This window comes from Dipodomys spectabilis, unplaced genomic scaffold (genome assembly GCF_019054845.1).
Source record: "Dipodomys spectabilis isolate Male_0828 unplaced genomic scaffold, ASM1905484v1 ptg000250l, whole genome shotgun sequence".
Lineage (NCBI taxonomy): Eukaryota > Metazoa > Chordata > Mammalia > Rodentia > Heteromyidae > Dipodomys > Dipodomys spectabilis.
Genome location: NW_024870927.1, coordinates 400,842 through 414,723, shown reverse-complemented (window position 1 = coordinate 414,723; position 13,882 = coordinate 400,842). Strand labels below are relative to the sequence as shown.

The 13,882-nt window shown below is 52.1% G+C and overlaps 1 protein-coding gene across 2 annotated transcripts in view; it reads right to left on the bottom strand.

The window, feature by feature from the left end:
* Atp2a3 (ATPase sarcoplasmic/endoplasmic reticulum Ca2+ transporting 3) overlaps nucleotides 1-13,882 on the bottom strand; it is a 37,511-nt gene that overhangs the window by 3,784 nt on the left and 19,845 nt on the right. For both annotated transcript variants that reach the window (XM_042699435.1, XM_042699434.1), the window contains exons 11-20: nucleotides 12,188-12,319; nucleotides 11,710-11,835; nucleotides 10,411-10,629; nucleotides 9,981-10,316; nucleotides 7,513-7,733; nucleotides 6,527-6,729; nucleotides 6,029-6,114; nucleotides 1,388-1,521; nucleotides 918-1,035; nucleotides 103-220 (exon numbers count right to left, since the gene is read on the bottom strand). In XM_042699435.1, the coding sequence (XP_042555369.1) occupies nucleotides 103-220; nucleotides 918-1,035; nucleotides 1,388-1,521; nucleotides 6,029-6,114; nucleotides 6,527-6,729; nucleotides 7,513-7,733; nucleotides 9,981-10,316; nucleotides 10,411-10,629; nucleotides 11,710-11,835; nucleotides 12,188-12,319 (1,693 nt within the window). The remainder of the gene's footprint in view (nucleotides 1-102; nucleotides 221-917; nucleotides 1,036-1,387; nucleotides 1,522-6,028; nucleotides 6,115-6,526; nucleotides 6,730-7,512; nucleotides 7,734-9,980; nucleotides 10,317-10,410; nucleotides 10,630-11,709; nucleotides 11,836-12,187; nucleotides 12,320-13,882) is intronic.

The window sequence follows — 13,882 nt, the reverse complement described above, 5'->3', positions numbered from 1 at the left end:
AGCAACTCTCCCATTGCAGATGGCGGGGGTGGGGTGGGGGGGGGAGCTCAGAGCAGGCGGGAAAGGCAGATGGAAGGAGCTGGCAGGAGCACCGCTACTCACCATCTATGTGGTTCCGGGACAAGTATTTGAAGGCCTCATCAAGCAGGATGACAGGCAGTGATATCTGCAGCACCACCCCCCACTGGTATCCACTCAGCGGGGTCACCTGGAAGATAAGCTGACCGGAGATAGGGATCCAGTTAAGGCCGAGGTAAGGAGTATCTGGCCCAGGGACCATATACAGCCCACAAAATAATGTTACTTTCATAGATTAGCCCTATATACTCCTCAAATGCTTCTTCTTGTTGACTGCCTGAAAGCTGGCTACCTATACCGATAGTTTCACATGGCCCATAGATGATGTTGTACAAAGCCCACAGATGGGCCTTGAGGAAACGAAGGGTACCCTGCCCTGGTTGGCTCAGCCCCTCGCCGTCTACCCAGGTGCCATCAGACAACTGTGGACTCTTTATGAACATGCCTAAGGGCCCTGCCCTTTGCCCACTGGGTTCACACTGCTGAAGTGCCATCCCTCCCTTCATCCACAGAACCAAGTCCCATCCCTCTTGTTGGGAAGGAGGGTTCTTCTTCCCTAGGAAAGTCCTGGTCTTGACCCCCCCCCCCCCACAGTCCCGGGACATTCCCTCAGCAAGGGGTCTCCACCTCTGTCTGGTCAGGGGCTCCTGAAGGCACAGACCCATCCAGATGACAGCAGCTGGGTGGACTGCTCACCTCTCTGTCCTCCAAGCAGCTCTCACTGCAGAGGGGCCCAGAAGGGCCCCGCACCCAACCAGGGCATCTCATAGACGAGGGCCATTTGGTTCCAGTCACCCCAGGAACTGAGCAGGAAGAGGAAGGCATGAGGGGCAACTCACAGGCAGGGGTGGCACAAGCAGGATAAGGAAGTGCAGAGCCATGGACACAGCCACAGCTGCCAGGAGCCAGGGGTTCAGCCAGGGCGGCATCCGAAGGAGAGACTGGTTTTCAGAGACACTGAAGAGGACACAGAGGGCTCAGCTCAGGAGGTGTCCAGAGACACAGGGAGCCTGTTTGGGAGCCCCTGTCTCAGCACTTCCCTGACTGGAGCGCAGAGCCAGGGTAGTTGTCATTATAGCGTGTCCAGCCTTCTGGGGCCTAGATCCCCTTTCTTTGTCTCTCAGCTCCAATCTTGGGCCCTCCACTTTTTGAAACCCCAACCTTGGCCTCCTTTGCTCCTAGATTCCAACTGTCCCCCTCTGACTCTCAGTCTCTTCTCACCCTTAGACGCCAATTCTGGCCCCCCTGACTCTCAGCCTCAATCCCGGACACTCTGACCCTGGGCACTGAGCCCCTCTGCCCGGCCCACCTGTTGAGGGCGTTGCACATTTCAATGGTCACCAACACAGATAGAGCCATGGTTGTAGGGAAGCGAGACTCAAAGACCTCACAGTCGATGCCAGCAAAGAGTGGGTTGTCCTCAGAGCACTTCAGAAAGTTTCTCTACAGTCATAGGGGACAAGAAGAAAGCAACTCACCACCCCTGCTTGTAGCCACAGCACAGGATGCCTTGTAGGGCACTGCTGGGAGAGCTGGGTTCCTTCCCTTCCCCCCTCCCCACCAGATGGGGCTGGGGGGAAACAGAGGGACAGTTGCTGGCATTAAGGAGGACACCAGTAAGCCCTGAGACTGGGAGAGACTCCAGATTTTGCTTTGACTTCCTGGGCCTCTGAGGTGTCTGAGTATAATTGACAGACCAGTGAAAATCTATCCATAAAAACCATCCTGCATGGAATTCACCTGGGTGGGCTAGAAAAATCAAGGCCATGCACACCTTCTCCTTTGTAACTAAGCAAGGCTCCAGTCTTCCTCCCTCCCTCCCTTCCTGCTCTTATATCTGAGTGTCACCACCCTATGTCCTGCTTACGACACGGATGACGAGTAGCTGGGACCTAGCCTAAACACAGCTCCCCGGTGATGGACGAAAGCTGTCAGAGCTAGGCGCCAGTGGCTCCTGCCTGCAATCCTAGATCCTCAGGAGGCTGAGACCTAGGGGGCTGAAGTTCTATGCCAGTGCCTAGCAGAAGCCTGTGACTGCATCTTCAATTAACCAGCAGAATTCCAGACTGCTCAAGCGGCTCAAGTGATAGAACACCAGCCATGAGCAAGCAAGCTGAATCAGAGGACAAGGCCCTGAGCTCAAGCCCAGTACCAACAGGGACACAAAAAAGAGAAGCTATCAGCCCTATGGCCTTTGAAGCCCCAGAGGGTTTTCTTTTTGCTCCTCAGAATTGACTGTGAAAACAGCTGAGGACATTCAGATTCCAGCTGTCTTGGGAGTCTAAAGGTCTGTGAATTTGTAGACCTCTAAAGGTAAGGGTTTAGAACAAAAGGCCTGCTATGAAAATAATTCTCTAGGAGGACTTGTAGTGTGTGTGCTGACAAGCTGTCTGAGCAGTAGCAACCATTTCCTCTGCCGTGGGTGCAGCGTCACTTCCGGTTTTCTGGTGGTTGACTGGAGATAAGAGTCTCACAGACGGACTGGGAAGGTGGCTCAGTGGTAGGGCACTTGCCTTGCATGCCTGAGGCACTGGGTTCGATTCCTCAGCACCACATAAGCAAAAAAAAAAAGCCGGAAGTGGCGCTGTGGATCAAGTGGTAGAGTGCTAGCTAGCCTTGAGCTGAGGGACAGCGCCCAGGCCCAGAGTTCTGGTCCCACGACCGGACCCCCCAAAAAAAGAGTCTCACAGACTTTCCTGCCCTGGGCAGGCTTTGAACTGACATTCTCAGATCTCAGCCTCTTGAGTAGCTAGGATTACAGGCGTGAGCAGATGCCTGGCCTTTTTTTTTTTTTTTTTTTTTTTTGCTAGTACTGGGGCTAGAACTTAGGGTGTCAAGTACTTTCTCATAGCTTTCTTGCTCATGATGGCACTTTACCACATAAGCCACACTTCCAGTCTATCATTTTACTGACTAACTGAAAATGAAGTCTTATGGACTCTTCTGCCCAGGCTGGCTTTGAACTGTAATCTTCAGATTTCAGCCTCCTGAGTAGCTAGGATTATAGACATGAGCCAGCTTGAATCTTACCTTTTCTAAATAAACCATGGGATTTTTAACCAAAACTGACACTCCAGACTTTCAGGCAAGTGTGATTTTTTTTTCCCCTCATTGGTGCTGGAGCTGGCATTGGAACCTTGCACAGTCTGCTCTAGATAGGGGTGCTAACACTGAGCCATCCCCCAGCCCTGCACCCCTTTGTATTGGGTGCTGATCACACAGAAGGGAAAAATGTTCTTACCTTGGAGCCTGGCTCCCTCTACCCAGTAACCAAGAGCCAAATCCTTCCGTGTGCTGTGGCCCCACCCACTCAATCATTCTTTTTTCTCTTGGTGATGCTGGATTTGAACTTAGGGCTTCCTGTACTTGGTGAGACTCTCCCACTTGTGCCCCCCTCCCTCTGCTCCCCAGCCCAGTTTGAGAGGCGCTCAGGGCTGGCACTTCTGCTCTCCTAGATATATCATGAGCTCTGAGGGATGGATCCCATTCCCATCTGAGAAGCCTGCTCGCCCCCTCTTCCCTTGCCTGCCTAGCTGAGGATTCTCCTTGTGCTTCACAGCCTTCAGATTTTTAGTTTGTTGGTTTGGTTTGTTTTTGAGAGATTGCTCACTATATAGCCCAGGTTGGCCTTGAACTTTATGATCCTTCCCTCTTGCCTTAGCCTCTCAGGGCTAGGATTACAAGCATGTAATACCTGGTTCCCCTTCTTGTTTCACTAACTTCACATATATGCCTTTACTGAGCATCAGTATTACAAGTACTAATGTAGCAATCATCTTGAAAGCCCTATAAGAACATTATTATCCATTTTATAGATGAGGAAATCAAGGCACAGAGAGGTCAAGCAGCTCAGACAAAATCATACAGCTAGCAGGTAGTGAACTACAGTGTGAATCCTACAGCCAGGATCCAGATTTTATGCCCCCTGCCCTTAACTACTCTGCTCCTTTTTGGTAGCTTCTTCTACAAATCCTGGGTCTCTAGACTTCTCTTGAAACCCAACACCTCTAGCTAAAAGTTCTACTTTAAGATGGCTACACCTGGGGTGGCTCACGCCTGTAACCCTAGCTACTCAGGAGACTGAGATCTGAGGATCACAGTACAAAGCCAGCCTGGGCAGGAAAGTCCTCATGAGACTCATCTCCAACTAACCACCAGAAAACCGGAAGTGGAGCTATAGCTCAAAGTTAAAGAATATTAGCCTTGAGCAAAGAGGGCTCAGGGATAGTGCCCAGGCCCTGAGTTCAAGGCTCACGACTGACCCCCCCCCCCAAAAAAAAAAAAAAAAAAAGAAAGGAAGACTGCAACTGTCTGTTTCATGGTTCCTTCTCCACTGTGACATTCAGTTCTTTGAAGAGACTACCTGCCTAGAATCTGCCAGAACATCAGGAAGGTGCGCCCCTGCACACAGTGGTGGCTAGGTGAGAATGGACATGACCTCAGAGGCACCAGAAAGAGGGGACCAAGCAAATGCAGCTGACTGGCAGTGGGTGGGGTGGATCAGTAAGCAATGGAACTGCAAGGACATGGAAGAGGAGGAAAAAGACTTTGCCTGGGCTTTTTGCCTGTGAGACACTGCAGAGGAAGTATGCAGCTGGAGGATAGAGGTCAGGGGCCCTTCGTCTATAGGATGGTGGCAGCCACAGGGCTAGACGGAAGCGGCACGGTTCCCATGCTCCAGGCTGGGATGCTTCTGAGTCCCACATGGGCCAGGAGAGCAGATTCCCAAGAGTGAGCTGTGGCTCTGCAGGGAAGGGGGCAGGAGGGATGGGCAATGCTTGGGATGGGGGCCAGGCTGACTCTGCACCACAGCCAGGAATGTGGTTCACACTTCTAATCCTAGGCACTCAGGAGGCTGAGACCTGAAGGACTACAGTTCAATGCTGCCTGGGGAGAAAACTATGCTAGATTCTATCTTCAAAATAACCAGCAAAGCTGGGCACCAGTGGCTTAGGCCTGTAATCCTAGATACTCAGGAGGCTGAGATCTGAGGATTGCCATTCAATGCCAGCCCAAGCAGGAAAGTCCGTGAGACTATTATCTCCAATTAACCACTCAGAAAACTGGAAGTGGCACTGTGGCTCAAGTAGTAAAGCATTAGCCTTGAGCTGAGGAGCTGAGGAACAGTGCCCAGGCCCAGAGTTCAAGCCCCACAACTGACCAAAAAAAAAAAAAAAAAGCAAAGGGATGGTAGGGGGAAAACAAAGGAGGAGGCAACAATGCTCGATAGGAAATGTACTCATTACCTTGCTTATGTAACTGTAACCCCTCTGTGCAGTATTTTTACAATAAAAAAAAAACATTCAAAAAAAAAGAAAAAAGAAAAAAGCAGGGCCACAGGGGTGCCTCAAGTGGTAGAGTAACAGCTGAGCAAGCAAAGTTGAGTAAGGGTGAGGCCTTGAGTTCAAACCCCAGTACTGCTAAGAAGACAAACCGTAAAAGAAAAAAAAAAAAAGAAATGTGGCATCTGGGCTGCTGTTTTGTAGAGAAGAAAAGCCACCTTCCTGCCCTGTAGCTCTTGCTTCAAGGATAAAACCTTCCAAGCCAAGGCTCAGGCTGACGGTAACAGCTTCTGGAACTTGTATCCAGGCTGTCCGAAGCGAGGCTGGGGCAGGCACCTCCTGGCCAGAGGCCTCTGGTTTGGTACCTGAGAAACACCTGTTGACCCTCTGCCTCAAGTTCCACCATGCACACTCCTCTGAGACCCCTGTGTCTGGGGGCTCCTTGGTGAGGGGAAACCTCTGGGTTGCTTATGGCCTTTAGTCCCCAATTGAAGCAGCCGAGAGAAAGCATAGGCACTTCAGGGCTGGCTGAGCTGGCTCCTTGTGTGGTAGACAGTTACAGAAGGAGCTGTGAGTTAGCCTTGGGGTCTAGACACGAACTCCCACAACCCAATCTGTGAGTCTATCCCAGAGCTGCCCAACATGCTCTCAGGCCACCGTGTGCTCACCAGCTGGTAGAAGGTGAGATGAGGCCCCTCAGCGTCATACAGGAACCACCAGGTAGCAGCTGCCACAGTTGCCAGGCCCACGTACACTGCAGGAGGAGGGAAGGAAGACTGGATACAGTACCCAGCTGCGGTTCTCTGCTGCCCAATTCCCTTCCCTATTTCTTGGACTTCCATGAGAGAACCCTCTTTAAGTCACAAGGCTCTCTCTTCTGTTGATTTTGGGCCTGAGCAGGCAGGCTGGAGATGTAGCTGCCATTCTGTCACCCTGAGGGACACCTGCTTGAGAATGGAGCGAAGGCAGAGCCAAAATATGAATAGTGCTACTATCTGAGGCCTGGATCCAGCCATACCTGAAGTATGCCTAGTCTTTTCAGTTACATGAGCCCCTAGCATTTCTTTCATAACACTGGCTGAGTTGAAGTGTCTGTAGTCTGAAACTTAACTGGCATAGCTCCTTAGAAAGCGTGTGAATGTAACTGACACCTGGCTCCCGCTCACCTCCGATAGCTAAATACCGGAAGAAAAGCCAGCCACTGATGAGGGCCTCTCGGGGGCTCCTGGGTGGCTTCTCCATGATGTCCAGGTCAGGTGGGTTGAAGCCCAGGGCTGTGGCAGGTAGGCCGTCGGTTACCAGGTTTACCCAGAGCAGCTGCACGGGGATCAGGGCTTCAGGCAGGCCCAGAATTGCTGTGAGGAAGATGCTAAAACCAGAGGCATGGGCTTAGCCCCTGCAGGCAGAGGTCTGGCTATGTCTCCCAGCCCAGGATGGGGTTACCCTGTCTCAATTCCAGCTGTCTCTCTGCTGGTGCTGCTGCCATACAGCATACACAAACAAGGGGGGGAGGTGCACACACGTACATGCGTGAATGCATGTGTGTGTGTGTGTGTGTGTGCGCACGTGCGTGTATACAAGCCAGGGTAAGTGAACAGGGCACCACCTATTTCTGCCCAGCCTACCTGCCCCAGTGCTAACTCTGAATTTCCAACCTAGTAGGGCTAAGGGAACACAGACACAGACACAGACACAGACACAGACACACACACACACACACACACATCCCACAGACATCAGATATATGCAGTACACGTTGCATCTATCAGAGTCCGACAATAATAACTTCTGTGTCCTTCAGTAAGCAGAGGCAGAAAAATCTGTGCACATTCACCATTTCCCAGCCATTTGGAACATGTGCACAGAATTATGTGCAGAATTACTCTGTCACATATCCTGCTTGTATTTATGCCTCCAGCTGTGTAAGAGGGCACAGTACATACACATGGACACACACACAGACACACTCCTCCACAAAGGTGAATCTGGCTTTTCTGAGGTGGTCATGGTGGGAGGGGTGTTGGAGGCTTTCCAGGCATGCTGGGGTGGGTGGGGGATGGCAGGGGGCAGGTCAGACCATATTCATAGATTAGCAAGCATGGATACGTTGATGCCTGGTACAGAAGGCAAGGAGGGGGCTCCGGGGCCTCACCAGACAACCTCGCCAACATTGGAGGAGATGAGGTAGCGTATGAACTGCTTCATGTTGCTGTAGATGGCGCGACCCTCTTCCACTGCAGCCACGATGGAGGCAAAGTTGTCATCTGACAGCACCATCTCTGCGGCTGACTTGGCCACGGCTGTGCCTGAGCCCATGGCGATGCCAATCTCTGCTTTCTTCAGGGCCGGGGCATCATTCACCCCATCACCAGTCTGTAGGTCAGACAGGACACAGCTGAGACATTTTCCTTCCACTGCTCTGTCTCTCTCAAGTTCAGCCCACCCAAGTCGTAAGGGAGGATGGTGGTTCAATGTCAGCCCAAGCAAAAAGCAAGGCACCATCTCAATTTTTTTTTTTTTTTTTTTGTGGGGCTTGAACTCTGGGCCTGAGCGCTGTCCCTCAGCTCTACAGCTCAAGGCTAGCGCTCTACCACTTGAGCCTCAGCCCCACTTCTGGCTTTTTCTGCATATGTGGTGCTGAGGAATTGAATCCAGAGCCTCATGCAAGGCAAGCACTTTATTTTATTTATTTATTTATTTATTTTTTGGGTCCAGTCGTGGGGCCTGAACTCTGGGTCTGGGCGCTGTCCCTCAGCTCTTCAGCTCAAGGCTAGCGCTCTACCACTTGAGCCACAGTATCACTTCCGGCTTTTTTCTTTTTGCTTATGTGGTGCTGAGGAATCGAATCCAGGGCCTCATGCATGCAAGGCAAGCGCTCTACCACTGAGCCACCTTCCCAGCCTGTAGGCAAGCACTTTACTACCACTGAGCCACCTTCCCATCCCACCATCTCAATTAAGAAGGTAGGCATGGTGGCTTGCAACTAGGCTCCCAGTTATGTGAGAAGTCATATGTAGGAGGATTGAGATCCAAGGGCAACCCTAGGTGAAACTCAAGATGCTATCTGAAAAAAATAACTAAAGCAAAAAAGAGCTGGGAATGTGGCTCAACTGGCAGAGTAAATGTAAGGTCCTGAGTTCAAACCTCATACATCAAAAATAAATAAATAAATAAGCAAGCTTATGGCTGGGGGCCTGTGACTCACACCTGTAATCCTAGCTACTCAGGAAGCTGAGATCTGAGGGTTTTGGTTTAAAGCCAGCTCAGACAGGAAAGTCCATGAGACTCTTATCACCACTTAATGATAATAAAAAAAAAAGCCAGAAGTGGAGCTGTGGTAGAGCTCTAGTAGAGCTACAGTGCTAGCTTTGAGCAAAAAAGCTTAAGGACAGCACTCAGGCCCTGAGCTCAAGCTCTACGACCAACTAAAAGAAAAAAATTAAAGAGCTGGAGGTATGGTTCAAGTGACAGAAGGCTTGCCTGGTGGCCAAGGAGCCACCAGGTTCAAGTTACAGTATTACTACTACTACTACTAACAAATTAATTTTAAAAACAGATTAAGGTAGAGGCCATGCCCAAATCAGAGGCCAAGTCAAGGGTACTCTTAAAAGTCTGAGTTGCTGTCAAGGTTAAGATTGGAGGCCATAGCCGGGCGCTGGTGGCTCACGCCTGTAATCCTAGCTACTCAGGAGGCTGAGATCTGAGGATCTCGGTTCAAAGCCAGCCCGGGCAGGAGAGACCGTGAGACTCCTATCTCCAATAAACCACCAGAAAACCGGAAGTGGCGCTGTAGCTCAAGTGGTAGAGCGCTCGCCTTGAGCTGAAGAGCTGAGGGACAGCGCCCAGGCCCAGAGTTCAAGCCCCACGACTGACAAAAAAAAAAAAAAAAAAAAAGATTGGAGGCCAGATAAAAACTGAGGCCAAACAAAATTAAGGTGAAGATGGTGAAGGTGAGTATCCAGAATGAGTTGGAAGTCCAGTTCAAGGCTGGAATCCCTATCAGTGTCCAGCTCAAAGCAAAATAATCTAGTTCAGATGGAGGTCAAAGTCAGCACAGAGCCCAAAGATAAAGTTAACTACCAGCTTACAAGCCAAGAGTCCAGGGGCTCGTACTGGTAACCCTAACTACTCAGGAGGCCAAGATCTAAGAATCATGGTTCAAATCCAGCCATGGTTTAGGAAAGTCCCTGAGATCTTCAATTAACCAGCAAAAAGCTGGAAATGGAGCTGTTGCTCAAGTGGGAGAATATCAGCCTTGAATGAAAAAGCTAAGAGACAGCATCCAGTACCCAAGTTCAAACTCCAGCACCAATACAAAAACAAAAAAAAAGGGGGTCGGGCTGGGAAGGTGGCTCAGTGGTAGAGTGCTTGCCTTGCATGCATGAAGCCCTGGGTTTGATTCTTCAGCACCACATAAGCAGAAAAAGCCGGAAGTGGCGCTGTGGCTCAAGTGGTAGAGGGCTAACCTTGAGCTGAACAGCAGAGGGACAGTGCCCAGGCCCACAACTGACAAAAAGAAAAAAAGGCGGGGGGAGGGTAGCGGGTGGTGGGTGGATCAAAACAACCAGTTTCCAGTCATAATCATGTCAAGCCCTCCCCAGCTCCAAGCCCGGGCCTCACCATGGCTGTGACCTCATCGAAAGACTGCAGGTTCTCCACAATGCGGGACTTGTGAGTGGGCTCCACGCGAGCAAAGCAGCAGGCCGTGCAGCAGGCGTGACGCTGCTGCTCAGGGCTGAGGTCATCAAACTCACGGCCTGTGTAGGCCTTGCCTAACACGTCCTCCATGTCCCCGAAGATGCCAAGTCGGCGGCAGATGGCCACAGCTGTGCCTTTATTGTCCCCTGTGATCATGACCACTCGGATACCAGCCTGGCGGCAGCGTGCAATACAAGCAGCCACCTCCGGCCGGGGTGGGTCCAGCATACCCACACAGCCCACGAAGGTCAAGTCTGTCTGTGGAGAGGACAGACATATGCTGGGCCTGAGCTCAGGCCTGACCAGCTGCCTGCTCAGCCTCCTCTAGGAGAACTCAGCTCCCAGCACCCACCTCATACTGCACAAACTTGCTGCTGTCATCCAGCTGCATGTCCTCCTTCCTGGGGGGCTCATCCCGAGTTGCCAGCGCCAGGCAGCGCAGGGTGTCTGAGCCTGAACCCCAGTCCCGAATCTTTGCCAGGATCTGCTCCCTGGAGGTGGCATTCAGGGGTACTGTGCGGCTCCCCACTCGAACTGAGCGGCAGCGCTCAATCACACTCTCGGGAGCCCCCTGCAGAGGGGAGAGAGAGGGAGTGAGGCAACTCTACCACAGGGAGCTCCCTCCTGCCTAAGACACCCAAGGGCATACATAGAGGCAGGGCCCAGAATCCACTTATCAGAGGCTCAGGGTGGGACCCAAACAGGCTTCCTTGTGAGAAAGCCAAACCTACAGGGAGCATGGCCATGCAGTATCTGGAGGTGGGGGTGGGGGAGAGACTGGCATCCTGCACCTCTGCCTGGCACTGCCATTAGGATGCAATTGGGGGGTGGGGGGCTCAGTGGTCACTAGGGAGGGAGGTGTGGTGGGTGTGGCTTGGAAAGGTTGGCCTTTGTGAAAGGGTGACAAGGTTCCTTAGCACCACTGGGGTCTTGCCTTGACCTCACCCAGGCCCAGAACTCGTCCCTTGGATGCCCCTTCAGTGGCTTCTCCAACTCCCTAAAGCCCACTCCACACTGGCAAAGCAGGAAGTGCTCCTGGTGTGAAAACCTTTCCTCTCACAAGGGGTTGAAACCAACATAGCTTGGGGCAGAAGCACCAGGTTTGGAGGCAACCACAGGTGGCCTTGCAGGTGGAGGCTTGGGTGGAGGCTCCTTTCCCTCCCTGGGATTCAGTTTCCGAAAAGCCAATCACCAAAGGGAAGAGCACTCACACAGATCCTACCATAGAGGGAAAAAGGGCTTCTGGGAGCTTCTAGCCCAACAGCACTGTCCACATGGGGAGACTGAAGCCCACAGAGGCACACAGATGACCCCAAGGGGTGGGATGGGTTCACATTCTCTATGCTTTTTCCTGCCTGGTGCCATTAGGATTTCAGCCCCATGAAATGGAAATCCTGGGTGACTTCAAGGTCATGTGGTGAGGTGGTAGTCCTCAGCCTGGGCCAGGGTCAAGGGCTGGCTGGGTCCCTTGGTCCTACCTTATCCCCACCATATCTAGGTGCTGCTCCCAGGGCCCTGCAGGGCACTGGCCACCCCTACTTTAGACTCTCACTTGCTCAATGGGTGGCAGTTCAGTGCCTGGTGTCTCCAAGAACTGGAGCCAGTCCCCCTTGTTACCCCTGGAGCCCCAGTCCCCATGGCCAGGCCCTACCTTCACGAACATCTTGCTGCCCTGGCTCTTGGGGCTGGGACGGGTAGGTGTGCAGTAGACAGACATGGACTTCCGATCCCGTGAGAACTCGAGGGTGAACTCCTTCCTCATGAGCTGCTTGATTACCTGTGGGTTCACGCAGGTCAGGACATGAGGGGCAGAGCCAGGGATGCTGACCTGCCTCTCACAGGCCCCAAGAAGACCCTCATAGATCTGCACTCCTCTGACCCCAGAGTTCAAGGACCCCTCCTTCCTCCCCCACAGTTGCCATTTCCAGAGCTCACAGGCACCCCCCAACTCTGTGTGCCCTTGTCTACTTTGCATATGTCCCTCTCTCTGCTCTGAAGCTGAATTTCACATATGTGAGGTCCTTCCTCCTCCCAGAAGCCTCCTAACATGGTACTTTCCTCTCTCCTATCTCCAGAAGTCCTGGGAACCCCAGCTGTACAGCCCAGGCCTGGACCCCCATCCTGCTCACCGCATTGCAGGCGCCAGCTCGCTCCACCTGGGACAGGGTGTCCAGGTCAGTGTTGAACACGTTCATCTTCTCCACCAGGCAAGTCAGGGCTGTCTCCGTGGCCTCTCCCACCTTCTCATACACACCTTTGGCCTGGGGAGTCCCAGTGCACAGGGAGTGAGGGGCTTGCTGCCCACTTGGGACTTCCCCAGCCTCACCTTCTTCTTATACCACTCTGCCCCTGTGTGGAGCCTCCTTGCTGCAGATCTGGGTTAGATGGTATCTGGCAGTAATCCTCAGCCTCTCAGGCCTTGGCAGCAGTAACCACACACCCCTCCTGCTCTCCTTTCTCTGTGCCACTCAGCTCCTTCACCAGATGCAGAAGCTAACCTGCTGCCTGCCTCACTCCTCACCCTCACCTTCTCTCCCAGAGTCTCTAGAAGCTCCTGCCTCTCTTCCTGGGGTCGGCTTACAACAGCAGTTGCCTGGCCTCACAAGACCTTCCTCTTGAGATTGAGAGCAATATGTCCAATTTTGCCTCTAGGAGCTTATTCACTGGGGACCGCTTGGGGTACAACAAGGGATTCTCTGACCTCTTCCTCTCTTTTACTTAAATATTTCACCAAGTCTCAGAATTTTCAACTCCTAAATCTCTCTCTGGCCTTCTTGCCTCTCCTGAAGTTCCAGGCAGGGTTTAGCTGGCATCTCTTGAGACCAAAGAACCATTCAGGGCTTCCTAGTCCCTAGCATCCTGTTTATGCTGTTGTTTGCACAGGGCTCTAGGAGGTGCTTTCTTCTTTTTTTTGGGGGGGGGGGGGTCCGGTCGTGAGGCCTGAACTCTGGGCCTGGGCGCTGTCCCTCAGCTCTTCAGCTCAAGGCTAGCGCTCTACCACTTGAGCCACAGCACCACTTCTGGCTTTTTTTTCTTTTTGCTTATGTGGTGCTGAGGAATCGAACCCAGGGCCTCAGGCATGCAAGGCAATTAATCTACCACTGAGCCACCTTCCCAGCCTTTCTTCTTTCTTTCTCTTTCTTCCTTCCTTCCTTCCTCCCTCTCCTTCCTTCCTTCCTTTCTTCTTTCCTCCTCTTTTTTATTTGTACCAGTACTGGGGCTTGAACTCAGGACCTAGGAGCTAGCTCTCCTTTAGCTTTTTCTCTTAAGGCTCAAGACTGGCATTCTACCACTTGAGCCACAGCTCTACTTCTGGCTTTTTGGTAGTTAACTGGAGATAAGAGTTTCACAAACTTTCCTGCCAAGGCTGGCTCCAAATTGCAATCCTCAGATCTCATCTCCTGAGTAGTTAGAATTACAGGCATGAGCCACCAGTGCCTGGCTTTGAAGAGACTGTTATAAATGCAAATGTGACTATATTCCTCTCCTGGCTCAAAACCCTTTGGTGGTACTCTACGTGCCCTCAGTGTAGCATGGCTCTGGCTAAGGCTGCTCCACAGGCACGAGTACCCTCCCACCTTCTATGTTTCCCTGCCCCAGCTACATGAATGGCCTTCAGTACTGGACACGTCTGGCTTTTGTAGACTGGGTCTCTCGTGCGCTGTGGCTGCTGCTTCATGTACTGCTCCATTCTGGCCACTACCTGATCTCTTCCCCATGATCCACTGGCACTTCAGCCCCTGCAATAGGGGTGGAGTTCCAGAGCCAAATCTGAGTAAGATGGAAATGTAGCACAGTTATATACGTATGTAGTTAGTTGTTTT